Here is a 14,381-nt window from a genome sequence, read left to right on the forward strand (position 1 = left end):
ATGCATGTGTGCCACGGAGGAAAGCTCTGACCGACCCCCAATCCTGCCTACGTAGGAAATATAAAATTCTTAGCTCTGATCTCTCACTTGCGGCTCAGCGAAAGAGTCCCGCCTTGGCATGACGGGACGCAACCCAAACAACAACCGTGCTCATGTCAACTCGCGTCTCGATCTGGCCAAATGGTTTTTTTGTTTCTTTCAACAAATGATCTCTATTGCCAAGGTTCATGTGGGGGCCGACATAAGTTCAATTGTGTGCTCTTGATCACGATGACAACACCGGCCGGCGGCCGGAACTCAATTATCCCTAAGCCATCGCAACGCACGCCCTCGACGATCCGGCTCCAGCGGCGGAAAGTAGCGGTCCCGTACGCCCGGATGCTAGTGTTACCGCTTGATCGATCGGAGAGAGCTTGCTAGGGACGGCCCTCACCTGTCAATACCACTGGTACCGGACTGTCAGAAGGCAAGCTGTCATGGTAGCGTCGCTGGGCGTTCTTTGATGCGGCGTTCGAGTTCGTGCAGATGACCAATCCGATGGTCCTTGCTAGCTATTTCGAACAAAGGACCCCACACTCATGGTGCGTCTGGTAAGTGTGCTAACCTTGGAATGTCGGGAGTTACACAAGCGTAGACAATTGGTTCACCAGCCTCTCGGGATCATCATGAACTCGCCGACTGTTCTAGGTCTCATCCAGGTCCTCAGTCTGGCCTCTTTATGTGACGCAATATGAGACGTTAGCTGCTAGGAGTGAACGATCATACTGAGAGCTCTCGATTCCGGTCCAAGAGGCTCTATTGTGCGATCGGTATCCCGGTAGAGCTCCCCCAGGAACTCATGTGCACCACGGGAAGTGTCAGCTCCCAGCCTTCTCCAACCCATACCCCCTATTCCACATACCTTTCTCAATCTTCCCAAACATCATAACATTTCGTCCAGGCTGCGTCGCAAAGTGGAGCCATAACTGTAAGATCATACGACCAGAATAATTGCAAGAAAGACGAGCACCAAAGACGACGGAACCGCCCACCGACGGCCAGGTGCCTGGCTCCCAGAATCTGTGCTATTTGGGTCCACGCCGTTGCCGACCCGGCCCAAGTACCATCTCCCAATGTCGGTCAGTCTCCCTCCGACGCTGAGCATGGTCGCGTTGGTGCCAACATTTGACACTGACGATCGAAACGCTCCAAAGAATGAGTGGCGCTCGATATAAGGTAGACGATCCAAGTACTCGGCCGACATCTTAAAGAAAACTTGTGTGTCTCTCAGAGACTGGTTATTGAGGTTGTACTCGGTGACCCAAATCGAAGTGTTCGGAAATCTGCAACTTGTCAGCACCCGGCCTTTCAACGTACAGAAACTAGCGGGCTACTCACCTTGCAGCGTACTGGCCAATATGGCTTGCCAGCCCCTCAAAAGCGCCATACCAATGCAGAGTCACGAAATCGTACGCGCATTGTGTGCCGGTGATGCTCGAACAGTTGCCTAGAAACTGCTCTAACCACGGTAGGCCACGCTCTGAGCCGGCTGGGGTGGGTAGACCGGCTCTGATGCCCAGCTTCTGAAGGGGAATAATATTATTCACCCAGACTCGGGCTCCGTACCCTGGACTGACGTTGCTGCCGCCGTTTTCGGACATCTCTGGTTCATTGAAGGTCAAAACGTTGGAAATCTTGGTACCGTTGTTCACAAGACCTTTGACGGTGTTAAGGAAGGACGTGTCGTTGATGTCGGAGGGGCCACCCCAGAGCATGGGAACAAATTCCAATTCATCCTGTGATAAGCCACGAAAAGTCTCTGGTGGAGATGGAGTGTAACTATAATACCAAGATAGTCTCCCCGGTTGATCAGTCCATATGCGGTCATCTTCTGGCGTTCTGGCGTCCGGTACGTAGCAGAGCCCACGTTTTGTCGGGTTGGTTGATCCGGAGAGGCTGGTCAAGATAAGCAACGATACCAAAACTGGCGTGATGGTGCCCAGCCGTAGGCGCATATTTGAAGCTAGGTACAAAGTCGAAATGAATGACCGAAGAGCGAGACAAGAAATAGTAGGGCAGCGGTGGGCGGATTAGCTGGCTCAGTCGTGGGGTTTCTTGGGTGGTTTCCAGAACCTTGAGGCATTGTGAATAAGTGGTCTTGCAGCTTGGGGAATCACGAAGGGACATTGCTCTAGTCTTTTCCAGCATATGAATTTCGGTGTCCCACTGATGTCCAGAAGTAGTGTGCTGCGCCAATCGCTCTAGCCTCAGTCCGAACTTATTAGTGCTGCTACCCTGGGGAACAGTGGCTCGGAACAGGCTGCCCGGCAAGCTACAGGACGAAACTGTCTGCGCTATATAAGAGACATGTTTTGAGCCAGCTACCGGACCGTGAGAGGTGTGAGGCCTCAGTCCAGTCTACCGCGAAACTGTGGGGGTAATGGAAAGACCACCGTCATGTTGAGTCATCATAGTTGAGATCGGGTCCGCAAGCCTTTACCACCATTATGTACATTGAGAAATGGGGCATATAAAAAGACGATATGCTCCATGTATGTAGTGGATATGCCATGTGAATGGTGAGTGCCTGCAGAGACCTGGAGCCCCAAAGTCAGGGCTGGGAGACGGACTAAGCCCCGTCTCCCCACCAAATTGGCCTGTGGGACCAACACAATCCTGGTGGTGGCAGGCACATTCCCATCCAACCCCCACCACAAACGCCATTGTCTGCAGTCCAAATCCTCATATCTGTTCACCTCGCAGCCGACCTGAGAGACAAGACTGTAGATGTGACGTTCGAGGAAGGAACTCTAGATGCCATGATCTACGGCAGTGGCTAGAGCTCAGCAGATGAGTTGAGGAGCAATACAAGCCAAACACATGAAAGAAGGCGTCGCGTTCTCGAGGACGACGGTGTGTTTATCTCTGGACCAACGCACTCCATGCGCCCACTGTTGAATGACCAAAACTTTTCCAGACTTTGGGAGCCAATTCTTGAATAGAAGTCATGCTCGAGAATCACCGTTCTGATTCTCATTGTGCAGCTGGTGATGTCATAGGCCGGCGAATCAACGAGGCTCCTTCGCTTTGGGCACCTTGATGGACACCTCCTGGGGATGTGGGGCTCAGCTTGAGAGCGCATCTGCATAACTTGTGCGGCTTGTGGGAGAACCTTGATGGCCACATACCCATTGTCCGCCGGTGGGACCCCGTGGATAATGTGCATCCCCGACGCAAGCCTGACCGACGCCGTTGACCTTTTCTTGCCCGCTTCTCTGGTAGACAGCAGAATACGTCCCGTCTTCTCCCAGCGCAACACTTCAAGTTCGCTGTGACGATACTTGTAATAACTTTCTCTCGTCTTTTGGTTTTCCCTTGAGTCGGAAAGGATATGTCTCAACAACAGCAGACCCCTCTCCTTTGGGTTCCGGCCGAGATTCGCCTAAACATCTACAGCTACCTTCTCAATGACGGCGGAAACCAATGGCTCTCGGTTCGCAATCGGCCAGACGCCAGGTACAAACAATGGGAAGTCGAGGTTGGAAACCAGAGCCCCGTCGTAACAAGACAGTCTACAAAGTATCACGTTATAGAACGAACCTCCATGTTTAGCCGCCGCTGTTTTGAAACGACCTACCATCTTGCCAGCGACGGTGCCGAATTCCACACCGCCATTCTCAGTGTCTGCCGTCTTATCCACAACGAGACCTCTCATATTCTCTATGGAAAGCATTTGTTCGAGTTCGGAAATCATATCGAGGCTGTCGTCCCGTTCCTTCAGGACCGATCACCGCACACGCGGTCTCTCGTCACCGGCATCTCGGTATACAAACGAGGACCGCTACCCTGCCTGGATTGCACTAGCGATAGGCACGAGTGGTCGTACTTGTGCCGCTACTTGAACGAGTCCAGGTCCGTGAAGAAGTTGCGGCTCGTGGTTGAAGGTGGCAGGCCAGGGAAGCCGTGGGAGGGCGTGCAGGAGCTGAGCGAGGCTGACATCAGACTGCTGAGTCTCATTCAGCACGAAAGCCTACAGTGGATCACGGAACTGTCCCAGGTCAAAGGAATAGAGGAGCTCGATGTTGTTTCAGACATGAAATATCTGCCAGTCCCCAAGTCCCCAGGCATGATTCTGTATGCTGCTATTTCTGCATCCATAGAAAAGGGGCTGACGGATTTCTTTCGCTCGGAGATGAATAATGCTGGCTGAGAGCTGAATCTTCGGCTGCTGTCCCCGACGTACAATACAAATAGTTATTACAACCAATGGCTAACATTGCTCTGGCTGGTAAAACAACAATATCTACTGCACCATGATACATGTTGAAATATTTACATCTTAGCAAGAAGCATGGACACGCCGGATCAGGATCCTTGAGCAAGCGAGGTAAGCAGACCCTTGCTCTCGCACCCTTGCTCGATATCCGTCACGGTCGTCAGGTGAGCCAATGTCAGATTGGACATGTCCGCCCACTGCATCACAGTGCCCCCGGGACCCTCGTACGCAGGCCAGCCGATCGAGTTCAGGCCATCAACGGGATCTGCGACAAAGGCAAGGTACGCATCCTGCAGGGTGTGGCTGACGGCGTACTCGAAAGGGGTGGAGTTGCCGCGGAAGTTCATGTGCGTCCCGAAAAGCATGGGGAGCTCCGATTCGTGATATGCACCCATCCAGGGCTGCGGGCTGGTGTTGGTGAAGTTGCCGGTGTAGTAGTACCGATGAGTAACGCGGCTGTTCTCGAGGCGCTCACTGCAGATCATGGTCAGCTCTCTGTATCAACTTCTGCTCCGCTCTTGTATCAGATGACTTACTACGTGGTCAAAGTTGCTGGGCACCAGAAGTAGTTGTATGAGTACTCTAGGGCAGTTTCCAGATCTGGGTTGGTAGCGTTGTATGTGGTCAAGAACAGGCCTTCGTTCTCGTTGAAACCAATGATAGCAGGCTTTGAATGCATTGCAAGATTAGCCATGTACTCGTTGAACTTTGTTCTGCTCGTATGAGAGGATGATCAGTCACATACCAGGTCAGACATTTCTCCACCCGCAGCTTTCTCTGTGTAGTTGTTGAACACAAGCTTGTCGTCCACCACCGGGATGAAGTTGATGGAGGGAGAGGCTCCCGAGTCCTCGTAAGTGGCGACGAAGTTCTCGAGCTCCGCAGCAGGGACCTTGCGCATGCACTCAAGTTCCGCCTCAGAGGTGGTCTGGTTACCACAGCCAAAATGGGCCGCCACAAGGCTGAAGCTGGAGAATTCCGTCGTTTCTCGGTTGATGAGAATGTCAAGATGAGCTGTGCCAGAGTCCATGATCAAGCCTTTGACGATAGGCTCCTCGGCGTAAGCGAAGTTGTACATGTCCACAGCTGTTGATCCAGCGGACTGGCCCCAGATAACCATGCGTTCTGGATCGCCACCGAACTTGGCGATGTTCTCTTGTATCCACTCGACTGCGAATCTCTGGTCCATCAGACCAAAGTTTTGTTCCTCAAGAGCAGCGGCGGTTGGGAACCCAAAGATGTTCAAACGATAGCTGCGACTCCACGTCAGATCTTTTGCCTTGAATCAGTTTGCCTCAGCCCGGAGCTTTGACTCACTTGAACGAGACCACAATGTGAGACTGCGATCTCTCAATCCAATCCACAGGGATTTGGTATGGGACGTCAATACCGCCAGTAGCAAATCCTCCGCCATAAAACCAAATCAGGACTGGCAACGCCTCCTCGGCTTCCAAAGCCTTTGCTGGTGCCCAGACGCTCATCGTCAAACAGTCCTCGGCCATTCCGGCACTGCCTATCATATACTCTGGTGCATCGGTCCGGAGGATACCTGGGTGAACTGAGATGTACTGCCAGCAGGAAGGTGGCAGCGCCGTGGCGTTGACGACGGAGCTGTTGGAAGCGACCTCGTATTCCTGGGGAGGTGCCCATCGCAAATCGTCGACGGGTGGCTGCGCGTACGGGATACCGAGGAACTCCGTGACGGTGGATGCTGCGGGAGCGAGGCGGCCCTGCACCGAGAGCCCGTTGTCGAGGTGCACGACGGGATCTGCCGCGCGCTCAGTGATGGTGTGTCTCGGCATCGACGAGGCGGCAACAGTTGACGACATAAAAGCCGCCCATGCGGCACCAAACTTCTGGGCAACCATTTTGTCCTCCTCTTTTTCCGTCTGCTTGGTCCGACGATGCCGTTCTGCAATTGTCCTTGGCTGGCTAGCCCTCACAGATTGCCTGGTGTTAGCTGAGGGGCCAGCGCACCCTTTAAATGTGTCCGTGGACAATCTACACACGATAGAAACCTTGCATGATCTCCTCTACAATGGGGCCCGCATTGGCCTGGTTCATCCGAGCACTCTTCCGCGAGCAAATCATCATGCCAAAATGGGTTGTTTACCGTTACATCGTGACCATGCGTGTCCCCACAACCCCAGCTTTTCGGACCGTTTCCAGGTCCTAACGCAGGTACGCGAACAGGCGATTGCGCTCTTACAGCCCACTGATATACCCCACGGCATGGGTCGACTTGACTCGTAGCCCCTGACCCGCATCCGATGGCCTGGGCCGCTTCCGGTCGAAGATCTCGTGAGCATGTTGAGGAACGCATTAAAAAACACTTATTGCTATGAATTACGGACTTATCTAGGGTACTGTATTTGACTACAAAGAGCTCGGTCACTCTGTTTGGATGAGAGGGCACTTCAGATTTGCACTATTCATTGTATGCGATTGGATTTTTCAACATGCGCCTAACGTCATAATGATTTTCCCGCCATTCGCCTTGTTTGAAAAGACCATGTGTGACAGTGTTTGACTTCAGTACCACAAGGTAGAGATACTGCCAAGTGAAGCAGTGGTGAGTTTTTTTTTTTTTTTTTTTTTTTTTTTTTTTTTTTTTTTTTTTTTTTTTTTTGGTATTTGCATGTCACCGAAGCAGGCCTTGGTTGCTTGAGGTCATGGTCCGCCAATTGGGGAACCAGCAGGCCAACAAGCTTAACTTTTCGATCTATGCTCATTCGTTACAAAGGGAATACCCAGTATCAGTTAGTATAACCCGGTTTGAATTGCCTCCTATCCGTCCAAGATATTTCTAGATGGCTCTCGCACGGAGTGGCCTCTGCACCTTGGTCTCAATTCAAGTTGATCTTGATGGCAAAACTTTTACAATTCAAACTGTACATGATAGATTGGCGTTAAGATACGATGAAAGTTTTTCCATGTGGTGCGGTTTGAAATATTTACGCTATCCATAAAGGGAATAACACATGACGAGTGTGTGCAGCATTTTCTTTCTTGATATCACACTGGACGGGCCCAGAAATACCGTGAGAATCTACCTAGGTAGCCGTCCCGTATGTTTATTCGGGATGAATTTGTCGATTGATTGCAGCTGGGCAAGGCCCCCAGCAGATGCCATCTGCTTCGCATCTAACTACACGTGAGTTGCATCGAAACCGGATGCACAGTATGTAATATTCGAGTTCGTACAGCTGTATATCAAGTGATCAGACCGGTCAGGCGTTTCACTACCTCGAAACAGAAGAGTCAATGTAGCTAATGGCATCGTTCTGATCGAATTGAAAGGGAAAATCACGATTCTGAACTTTCATAATAACCATTTTTCGCATCTTCTGCGTGACATTTTGAGTATACCCGGTCTAAGACCGTCAATGATCATTCATCTGAAGTGCCGCTGCCTGAGTCGTGACACTCGTGCTTCGACATCGCATGACTTGGTGCTGTTGCTGACTGAACAGAATGCTGCTTTGACTTACGAGAAGATCGCTCACTGAAGAAAGATTGCTGAAAATGGTCGGGCTTCTTTGCATTAGACCGAGGAGCACAGGCAGAGCCGCGTAGGCCAGTGTTCATGGCCAAGTCCAAGACTGAGTCAACGGCTGTCTGTGCCAAATCAACGATCCAACCCACGCTCAGCTGATTGGAGAAAGGTCATGGGATCATAATGTCAATGGAAGAAGATAAAAACGTCTTGAAAATGCAAGCCCGCGGTTGCTTGAGCGGCTGGGGGAAGAACACCGACGGGATGAAGTTTCAATGTTGCATTTCCATCAACTTAGCTGACAGCGATGCTCTCTCAGGTTGCTGGATCAGGGGCCTCGTCAGTAAGAAAGACAGCCAAACTGTCTCTCATGAACAAACTTGAATGCAGATGGTAACACAGACATTGCATGTGAGAGAAGTGGTTATCTCAAGGGGTGACTGAATAGACGGGCCAACAGCTTGCGCGTTTTACACACCGAATTATTTGAGCTCGCCGGACCCAGGAAGATGAGGAGGAAACGGGCTTTAAAGATCAGGAACCTTAAGCTAACATCTGAAGAAGATGGTAACTGAGTGACCTGTTGCAAATCACTCACTCGCTGCGCCCCCCGAACAGAGGGGCTTTCTCTATTGTGGAGAAGACATGTAGATCTGTTTTCCTCGGTCTCACATGACACTGACTTAGCAATGATAATGTTTCGCGAGGATCCATCATTCTTTTTTCAATTCCTATCTTCCCGGGCGAGGACCGTAGATCTACGGTGCAGGAATGACTCCGTACGATGGCAAAGGTGAGCGCATGTACACTTAGTCACCAAAAGCATCGGTGCTCATTATCATCTCAAGGAAAAAATACGTGTTTTTATTCTTAGAATCAGATACTAGATCATTTGAAATGTTGTAGTGCTGCAGCATATGTCCGCGTTCCATTCAAATGGCGCGAAACCCCCGTCGAGGTGCTTCATTCAGTGTTTAGCCCGAGCTCAAAATTGTCACAGACTGCAATGAAGCAGACTGAAATGCCAGCAAAAACAGCATGTCCCTGATTTCCTGTGACATTTCTGCATACCCCAAGTAAATTGACTGCTTCATTCGAGCAAATACGGCCTTCATCTCGACGTCACAATCCAAAGGATCAAAGATCCAGTGAAGTCAAAACTGTCTTATAATGGGCTCATCATCGAGTTCTTACATATGTTCAAATGGGAGCTATGTCCCTTCCTTCAGGAATGGTCCGTAGTGGGCAGAGCATCACACTTGACTCGAGCTTATCCGTTCGACCCATCTGCAGGTCTATGATGAGGGTTTCCTTCAATCATTTAGTTTACGTAATTGCAAAAAATATTACTTCATTGGCAGATGAGCTTGGATAGCCGAAAGCAGAGCGGGATATCTTGTTCCTCAGCGATATCATGGCACTGAGCGCCCAAAGAGACCAGTCTTAGTATGCACAGTAGCAGCACATATACCACGCGCCCTTGAAGATGCAATCGTTCATGAATTTCGTCGACTTTGTCTCGGAATACGGGATTGCAAGGAATTGCAAGTCTGGGCAAGATATACTTGAATACAGAGGGAAAATGGATGCACCCACAACCCCCTGTGTGGCTTTCATGCTTATCTAGCCAGGGTTACAACTGATATCTGGCAGATTACCTAGGTATTCGTGTCAGTCTCCGCCCCTTTCACAACAAGCACTCAGGTGGTTCCAATTGCTCGATTCGCATCTTGGTGGCCCGAGTCCTTGTCCTTGCCTCGACTAAGGCATGAGCAATATGCTAAGCAGACAATGCGAGCATCGTGGAATTGGGTGCTGCCGGACTCGTCGGAAATAACAACTCTCGACATCAACTACCCTGGCTTCCCGTCAACCCAGCCGAAGTCGCCAAAGAATTCCATTTTCCATGCTTTAGGGTGCCGTGTAATCAAGCAGAAGCGAGTCCCAGGGGGCCCCAGCTTGCGTTACCCGCAAACGCTGTTTGCCTATTCGTTCTGTTCAAGATGACCTGAAACCATGTGCCGTCCATCCAAAGCATATTTCTCAGTTGAACCGATGTAACCTCACTCCCTTGAGCAGCACTGAATTCCATGTCTCTTCAGTCAGCCTGTGATAACAACGCTCAACCTGTGATTTCAATACTTGTGCCCCTTACAAGTGTTCCTGCATCAACCCATTGAGCCTTACAACGACCAGACCTCGCCAGGGATCGCGAGACCTGGAGCAGCTGATGCAAAAGCATGTTCCCCTATCGCTTCTTGAGAGGCCAATGATCTTTCCTATACCATATGAGTGTAAGGGGCCAGAGCATGAGACCAGACTGTCGGAGACTGGTGTGCCCGACGCGGAGCTACCACAACGTTCTTCAGGGTAACAGAGGGTGGCATTGGTGGGAGATCAGTCCGCTATTTGGAGTTACCCGCGGCGTCATGGGAGGTGTTATTGGGCTGTGCCGGAACAGCCGGGCACCCGAGTACCCGGCAGGGAGCCTGGGACGAATATTCATGTGGGGGCGGGTCCGCTCCAATGTCTCCCACAGAGTGAGGGTGGTTCAAGAAATGATCAACTCCATGTCCCCGCTGAATATACGTATACGGCCTTCTGCGGATTGCCGCGAGTGCTTCAAGCTTGATCGTTTTATTAGATACTTAGGTACATAGCCGAGGAGGCTAGGAGTAGGGCTGAGTTCCGATGAGATATCTCCGCTGTTGTCCTGCTCTCTGGGATCACTTTCCGTATCTACACGTATACCTCTAGACTTGGAACCTTACCAGACAGAAGTCCAAATCGAGATGGCTCGGAGCAGCCATTGCTTCTCATTCGAGACCGGTGGAGTGGGCCTCAACCCAATCGCTTGCGAGCTTTTCTCCCCCCGAGCAAGATCAACTTGGAGGGTTCCAGACAGAGCTTGTTTGCCGTGACCCCTCAACTCGAAGGTCCAGCATCACCCAAACAGTAACCTAGAATTCAAGAATTGATACGAGGTTCTTGTTTCAGAATAAGGTTCGCTGTGCCGGGCAACCTAGACAAGAATCGAGTGCTTTGATGATGGAACGGTTGCACGTGTTTAAGCTCCAGACTACACCCCCAGATTCTGCATGCAATGCGACCATGTTATCTGCAGCCATTAGCTGTAAATATCTCCGGGTTGGCAGCGGTGAAGCTTATAAGCCACCCAGTCATTACCTAAGCCCAGTGTTTACGCGAGATTAATTGCCTCCTTTCTACCGCACTGCCTCAATGTAATTAAACATTCTTCTTTTCTCAATCAGCTGCTTTTGGTCAGGCTGTCGCGCCGAGTGCGACGACTGGACTTATTTTCGTTTCTTGTGTGCTTTTCCCTTCTAAGGTTGCGTTGCCATCTGGACGGCACCATGCCGTGGCAGCCAGTGATCACAATACCCACTTTCATCTGCAGTACTTTGTCGAGTGTTGCTACCGCCGCGGTTTTGTTCATGTGGATGATATCAAATGATCCCGCCAAGAAGAGGTCCAGTCGATATGCTCTCGTTATAAATCTGACCTTGGCTGGTGAGGAGACACGCTTACCCTTTTGATACCTGGCATGTCTGAAGGACTGACCCGATACTCGCCGCGATTACAGAATTCATCAACTCTGCCAACAACACCATCTCTGGCGCTTGGGTTCTTTCGCATAAAACTTTGCTTCCCACTGGTCCGCCATGCAATTTCAATGGCTGGCTTGGCCAGGTGTCAGTCCAAGTGAGCACAAATGAGCACAAATGACTTGTACGTGATGTCTTTTGCTGACGTTTCCGTTCAGGCTGCAGATTTCTCTGTGCTTGCAATCGCTGTGTTGACCTTCATGACTCTGACTTTTAGTCGCTGGGTATCCAATACCTCCATGTTACAAACGGTCCTTATTTGCACATCAGTATGGTTGATTCCAGTGATCACGGCGACGACAGCTCTGGCCCTTCGAAAATATCAACCAGTATCGGGAAATTGGTGCTGGATAGCACCAGAACCGTTGTGGCTGCGATACATTCTCGGTCACGGATGGAGGATGTCGATATTCGTGGTTGTGATCGTCCTCTATGCCATTATATTCACCCGGGTCCGCCGACGTCTCATGGCGAGGGTGAACAGCAACCAGCACCGCTATTCCGTGACTTATGGATCACAAGTGGAATTGACTCAAGGGCAAGAGCAGTTGATACACGCTCACGATGAAATCTTGAAGGGCCAGAAAACTGTTCCCGGTGCTGGCCCTGACGATGGTAAGTGGAGACTCTTCTACGAAGCCAGGTACGCACTGCCGAGCAAGTTGATTGACTCGAATCCGAAAGGCAAAGACGATCCGGTCAAGCGCCCCGAACTGGCTCGTTCCGCTTTCTCATACGACGATGATGCCGAAAGGCAAAGGAGACAGCTGAGGCTGGCGCTCAAGCCGAAGCTGCGGATCATACAAAGCTCGAAGCTTGACCAGGAAACGTGGCACTGGTTCCTGCTCAGCGCATTTCCTCTGTCCTATATACTTGTGTGGATTCCGGGCCTAGCGAATCGCTTTGTCGAACTGAGTGGAAACTCGTCAAGCTGGCTGTCAGCATTGCAGGCCATGACCCAGCTCACCGGTTTAATCAATGCTATGGTATATGGTCTCAGAGAGCATCGTGGCCTGTGGCGAAATCTTGGAGAGCGTTATCACAACCAATACTAACCTTGACATCCAAAATCAACCGTTCAAGTCGCGCTCGGCGCGGGGACGTCGAGGCAGAATCAGACTTCGCAAGATGATTATCATGAATTGAAGGCGTCCTTTGGTGCGTCAGTACAGCTGTGCTGTCAAAGGAATAATGTTTATAATAATGAGCAATGTAGAATGAACAATCAACGTCTCATTATTAATCGCTGCAGCTCTTTGAAACGAGTCTATGGTATCCGTGCCTGGACTTGCAGCAGCTTCTACACAAATGTTGGTACATTCAAGCAGCGTAGGCGGCTCCAAACGGTTGAAGTTGCATACCCTCAATGTCGACATATCCGAACTTTGAGCCATCCTTGTTGTTTGCCATTCCCTCGGACCATTTCTGCATGGACTCCAGGAAAGCATCTTTGTGTTTTTCCTGGCTCATGTCGAGGGGCTCCTTGTCTTGCCCGACAAGTCGAATCCTGTTGTTTCATTAGCATGTACTAGTACCGAATGAGCCGGGTCAAGATTTGAGTGAGTACTCACTGTGTGCCAGCGGCCACATTTGTAGCACCAAAGTCCTGCTCGTCCAACTTGTATTGAATCGCACTCTTGGCCTTGCCTTCTAGAATCTTCTTGGGCAAGTCGAACTCATGGGCAATGGGCCTTGCCAGCGACACTCCATGGACGGAGTCCAAGGCCTTCACCATGGCGCCTGTGGATCTCAGGCCGCCCACGACGTATGCTTTCGTCTTCTTGAGCCTTGGAACAATGGTATCGGCGAACTCGAGGAAGAATGCCTCTCGCTTCTTGGTGGACTCCCTCTTGTGCTTAAACGCCAGGTTCTCGTATGTTCCACCAGAGAGCTCAACGTAGTCGAAGCCGTGCTTCTCAAGCTCCTCGCATAGCGAAGCACAGTCCTCGGGGCTGAAACCGCCCTTCTGGAACTCAACGCTGTTAATCTTAATGCCCAAGCTGAAGGAAGGATCGTTCACGCGGGCCTTGATTGCGTCTGCAATCTCCATGATGATTCTCCCACGATTGAGAAGCGAGCCTCCGTACTGGTCCGTACGCTTGTTTGTTGACGGCGCAAGGAACTGTGCGAGAAGGTAGCCATGAGCACCATGCAACTGAACACCATCAAAACCAGCCTTGTGGGAGTACTCTGCGGCGTGGGCGAAGCCCTCGATAACACGATCGATATCCTTCTGCTCCATCGGCCGAGGCTTGGCGAAACGCATGCCCATAACGTCACCCTCGAGCTGTACGTCACTCGCGGAGATTGGGTGCTTTTGAACGTCTTCGGACACTTGACGTCCAGGGTGGCTCAACTGGGCCACGAATAGGCTGCCCTCTTTCTTCGCAGCGGCAGCCAGCTCCTTGTATGCCTCAAATCTCTTTCCTTCGGCGGCCTCGTCGATAGGAATGATCAGGTTTCCCGGAGCCTCGAGATGGTCATACTCGATCATGACGTTGCCTGACAATATTACGCCGAAGCCGCCCTCGCCCCAACGTCGGTACACGTTGATGAGTTCTGGTGTTGGGACGCCGCGCTTCTTGAGGTCGTTTGGATCCCAAGTCGACAGGCGCTCTGTCATTGCCGCCTTCATGAATCGATTCTTTGCCGTCAGACCGCTGAATTCGAACTTGAGGGGCTGACCCAGAGGGCTGGGGTCGACATCCTCGGACTCAAAACGTGTGGGCGCCATGGTTTTGACAACACAGATTCCCTGGACACAAGCGTGGGCGAACTTGTTGATGCGTGAAGAGTGATGCTGTTGGTAGGATTATCGGTGTAAGTGAAGGTGGTCTCAGTTTGCTGCCTATTGGTGGCGCCTCACGATAGCTTGAGCTGAGTGGTCCGCCGTGTCACGCCGACTCTTTTATGATGGCTGGTTTAGAAATCACACAGAACGATGAAGTCACTATTACTACCATACAATTCAGAATTAGAAATCAGAGTGCCGCGGCAGTTCAAA

General features: G+C 51.0%; 5 protein-coding genes across 5 annotated transcripts; 2 read left to right on the top strand and 3 right to left on the bottom strand.

The window, feature by feature from the left end:
- Window positions 1-973: 973 nt before the first annotated feature.
- INS49_007536 (uncharacterized protein) lies at window positions 974-1,754 on the bottom strand (the record flags this gene model as incomplete). Its single annotated transcript, XM_043168299.1, has 2 exons — window positions 974-1,322; window positions 1,378-1,754. 2 exons carry the CDS (start codon window positions 1,752-1,754, stop codon window positions 974-976), a joined length of 726 nt encoding a protein of 241 aa, XP_043016816.1.
- A 1,616-nt stretch (window positions 1,755-3,370) lies between these two features.
- On the top strand, window positions 3,371-4,189 carry INS49_007537 (uncharacterized protein; the record flags this gene model as incomplete). Its single annotated transcript, XM_043168300.1, has 1 exon — window positions 3,371-4,189. One exon carries the CDS (start codon window positions 3,371-3,373, stop codon window positions 4,187-4,189), a length of 819 nt encoding a protein of 272 aa, XP_043016817.1.
- Window positions 4,190-4,344: 155 nt separating this feature from the next.
- On the bottom strand, window positions 4,345-6,522 carry INS49_007538 (uncharacterized protein; the record flags this gene model as incomplete). Its single annotated transcript, XM_043168301.1, has 5 exons — window positions 4,345-4,729; window positions 4,792-4,922; window positions 5,001-5,508; window positions 5,573-6,167; window positions 6,480-6,522. The coding sequence occupies 5 exons, from the start codon at window positions 6,520-6,522 to the stop codon at window positions 4,345-4,347; spliced, it is 1,662 nt and encodes a 553-aa protein (XP_043016818.1).
- Window positions 6,523-11,778: 5,256 nt separating this feature from the next.
- Window positions 11,779-12,432, top strand: INS49_007539 (uncharacterized protein; the record flags this gene model as incomplete). The annotated part of the gene is made up of 2 exons (XM_043168302.1): window positions 11,779-11,992; window positions 12,062-12,432. The coding sequence occupies 2 exons, from the start codon at window positions 11,779-11,781 to the stop codon at window positions 12,430-12,432; spliced, it is 585 nt and encodes a 194-aa protein (XP_043016819.1).
- A 265-nt stretch (window positions 12,433-12,697) lies between these two features.
- On the bottom strand, window positions 12,698-14,111 carry INS49_007540 (uncharacterized protein; the record flags this gene model as incomplete). Its single annotated transcript, XM_043168303.1, has 2 exons — window positions 12,698-12,884; window positions 12,949-14,111. 2 exons carry the CDS (start codon window positions 14,109-14,111, stop codon window positions 12,698-12,700), a joined length of 1,350 nt encoding a protein of 449 aa, XP_043016820.1.
- Between the last annotated feature and the right edge of the window lie 270 nt (window positions 14,112-14,381).

This window comes from Diaporthe citri (genome assembly GCF_014595645.1).
Source record: "Diaporthe citri strain NFHF-8-4 chromosome Unknown scaffold_22, whole genome shotgun sequence".
Lineage (NCBI taxonomy): Eukaryota > Fungi > Ascomycota > Sordariomycetes > Diaporthales > Diaporthaceae > Diaporthe > Diaporthe citri.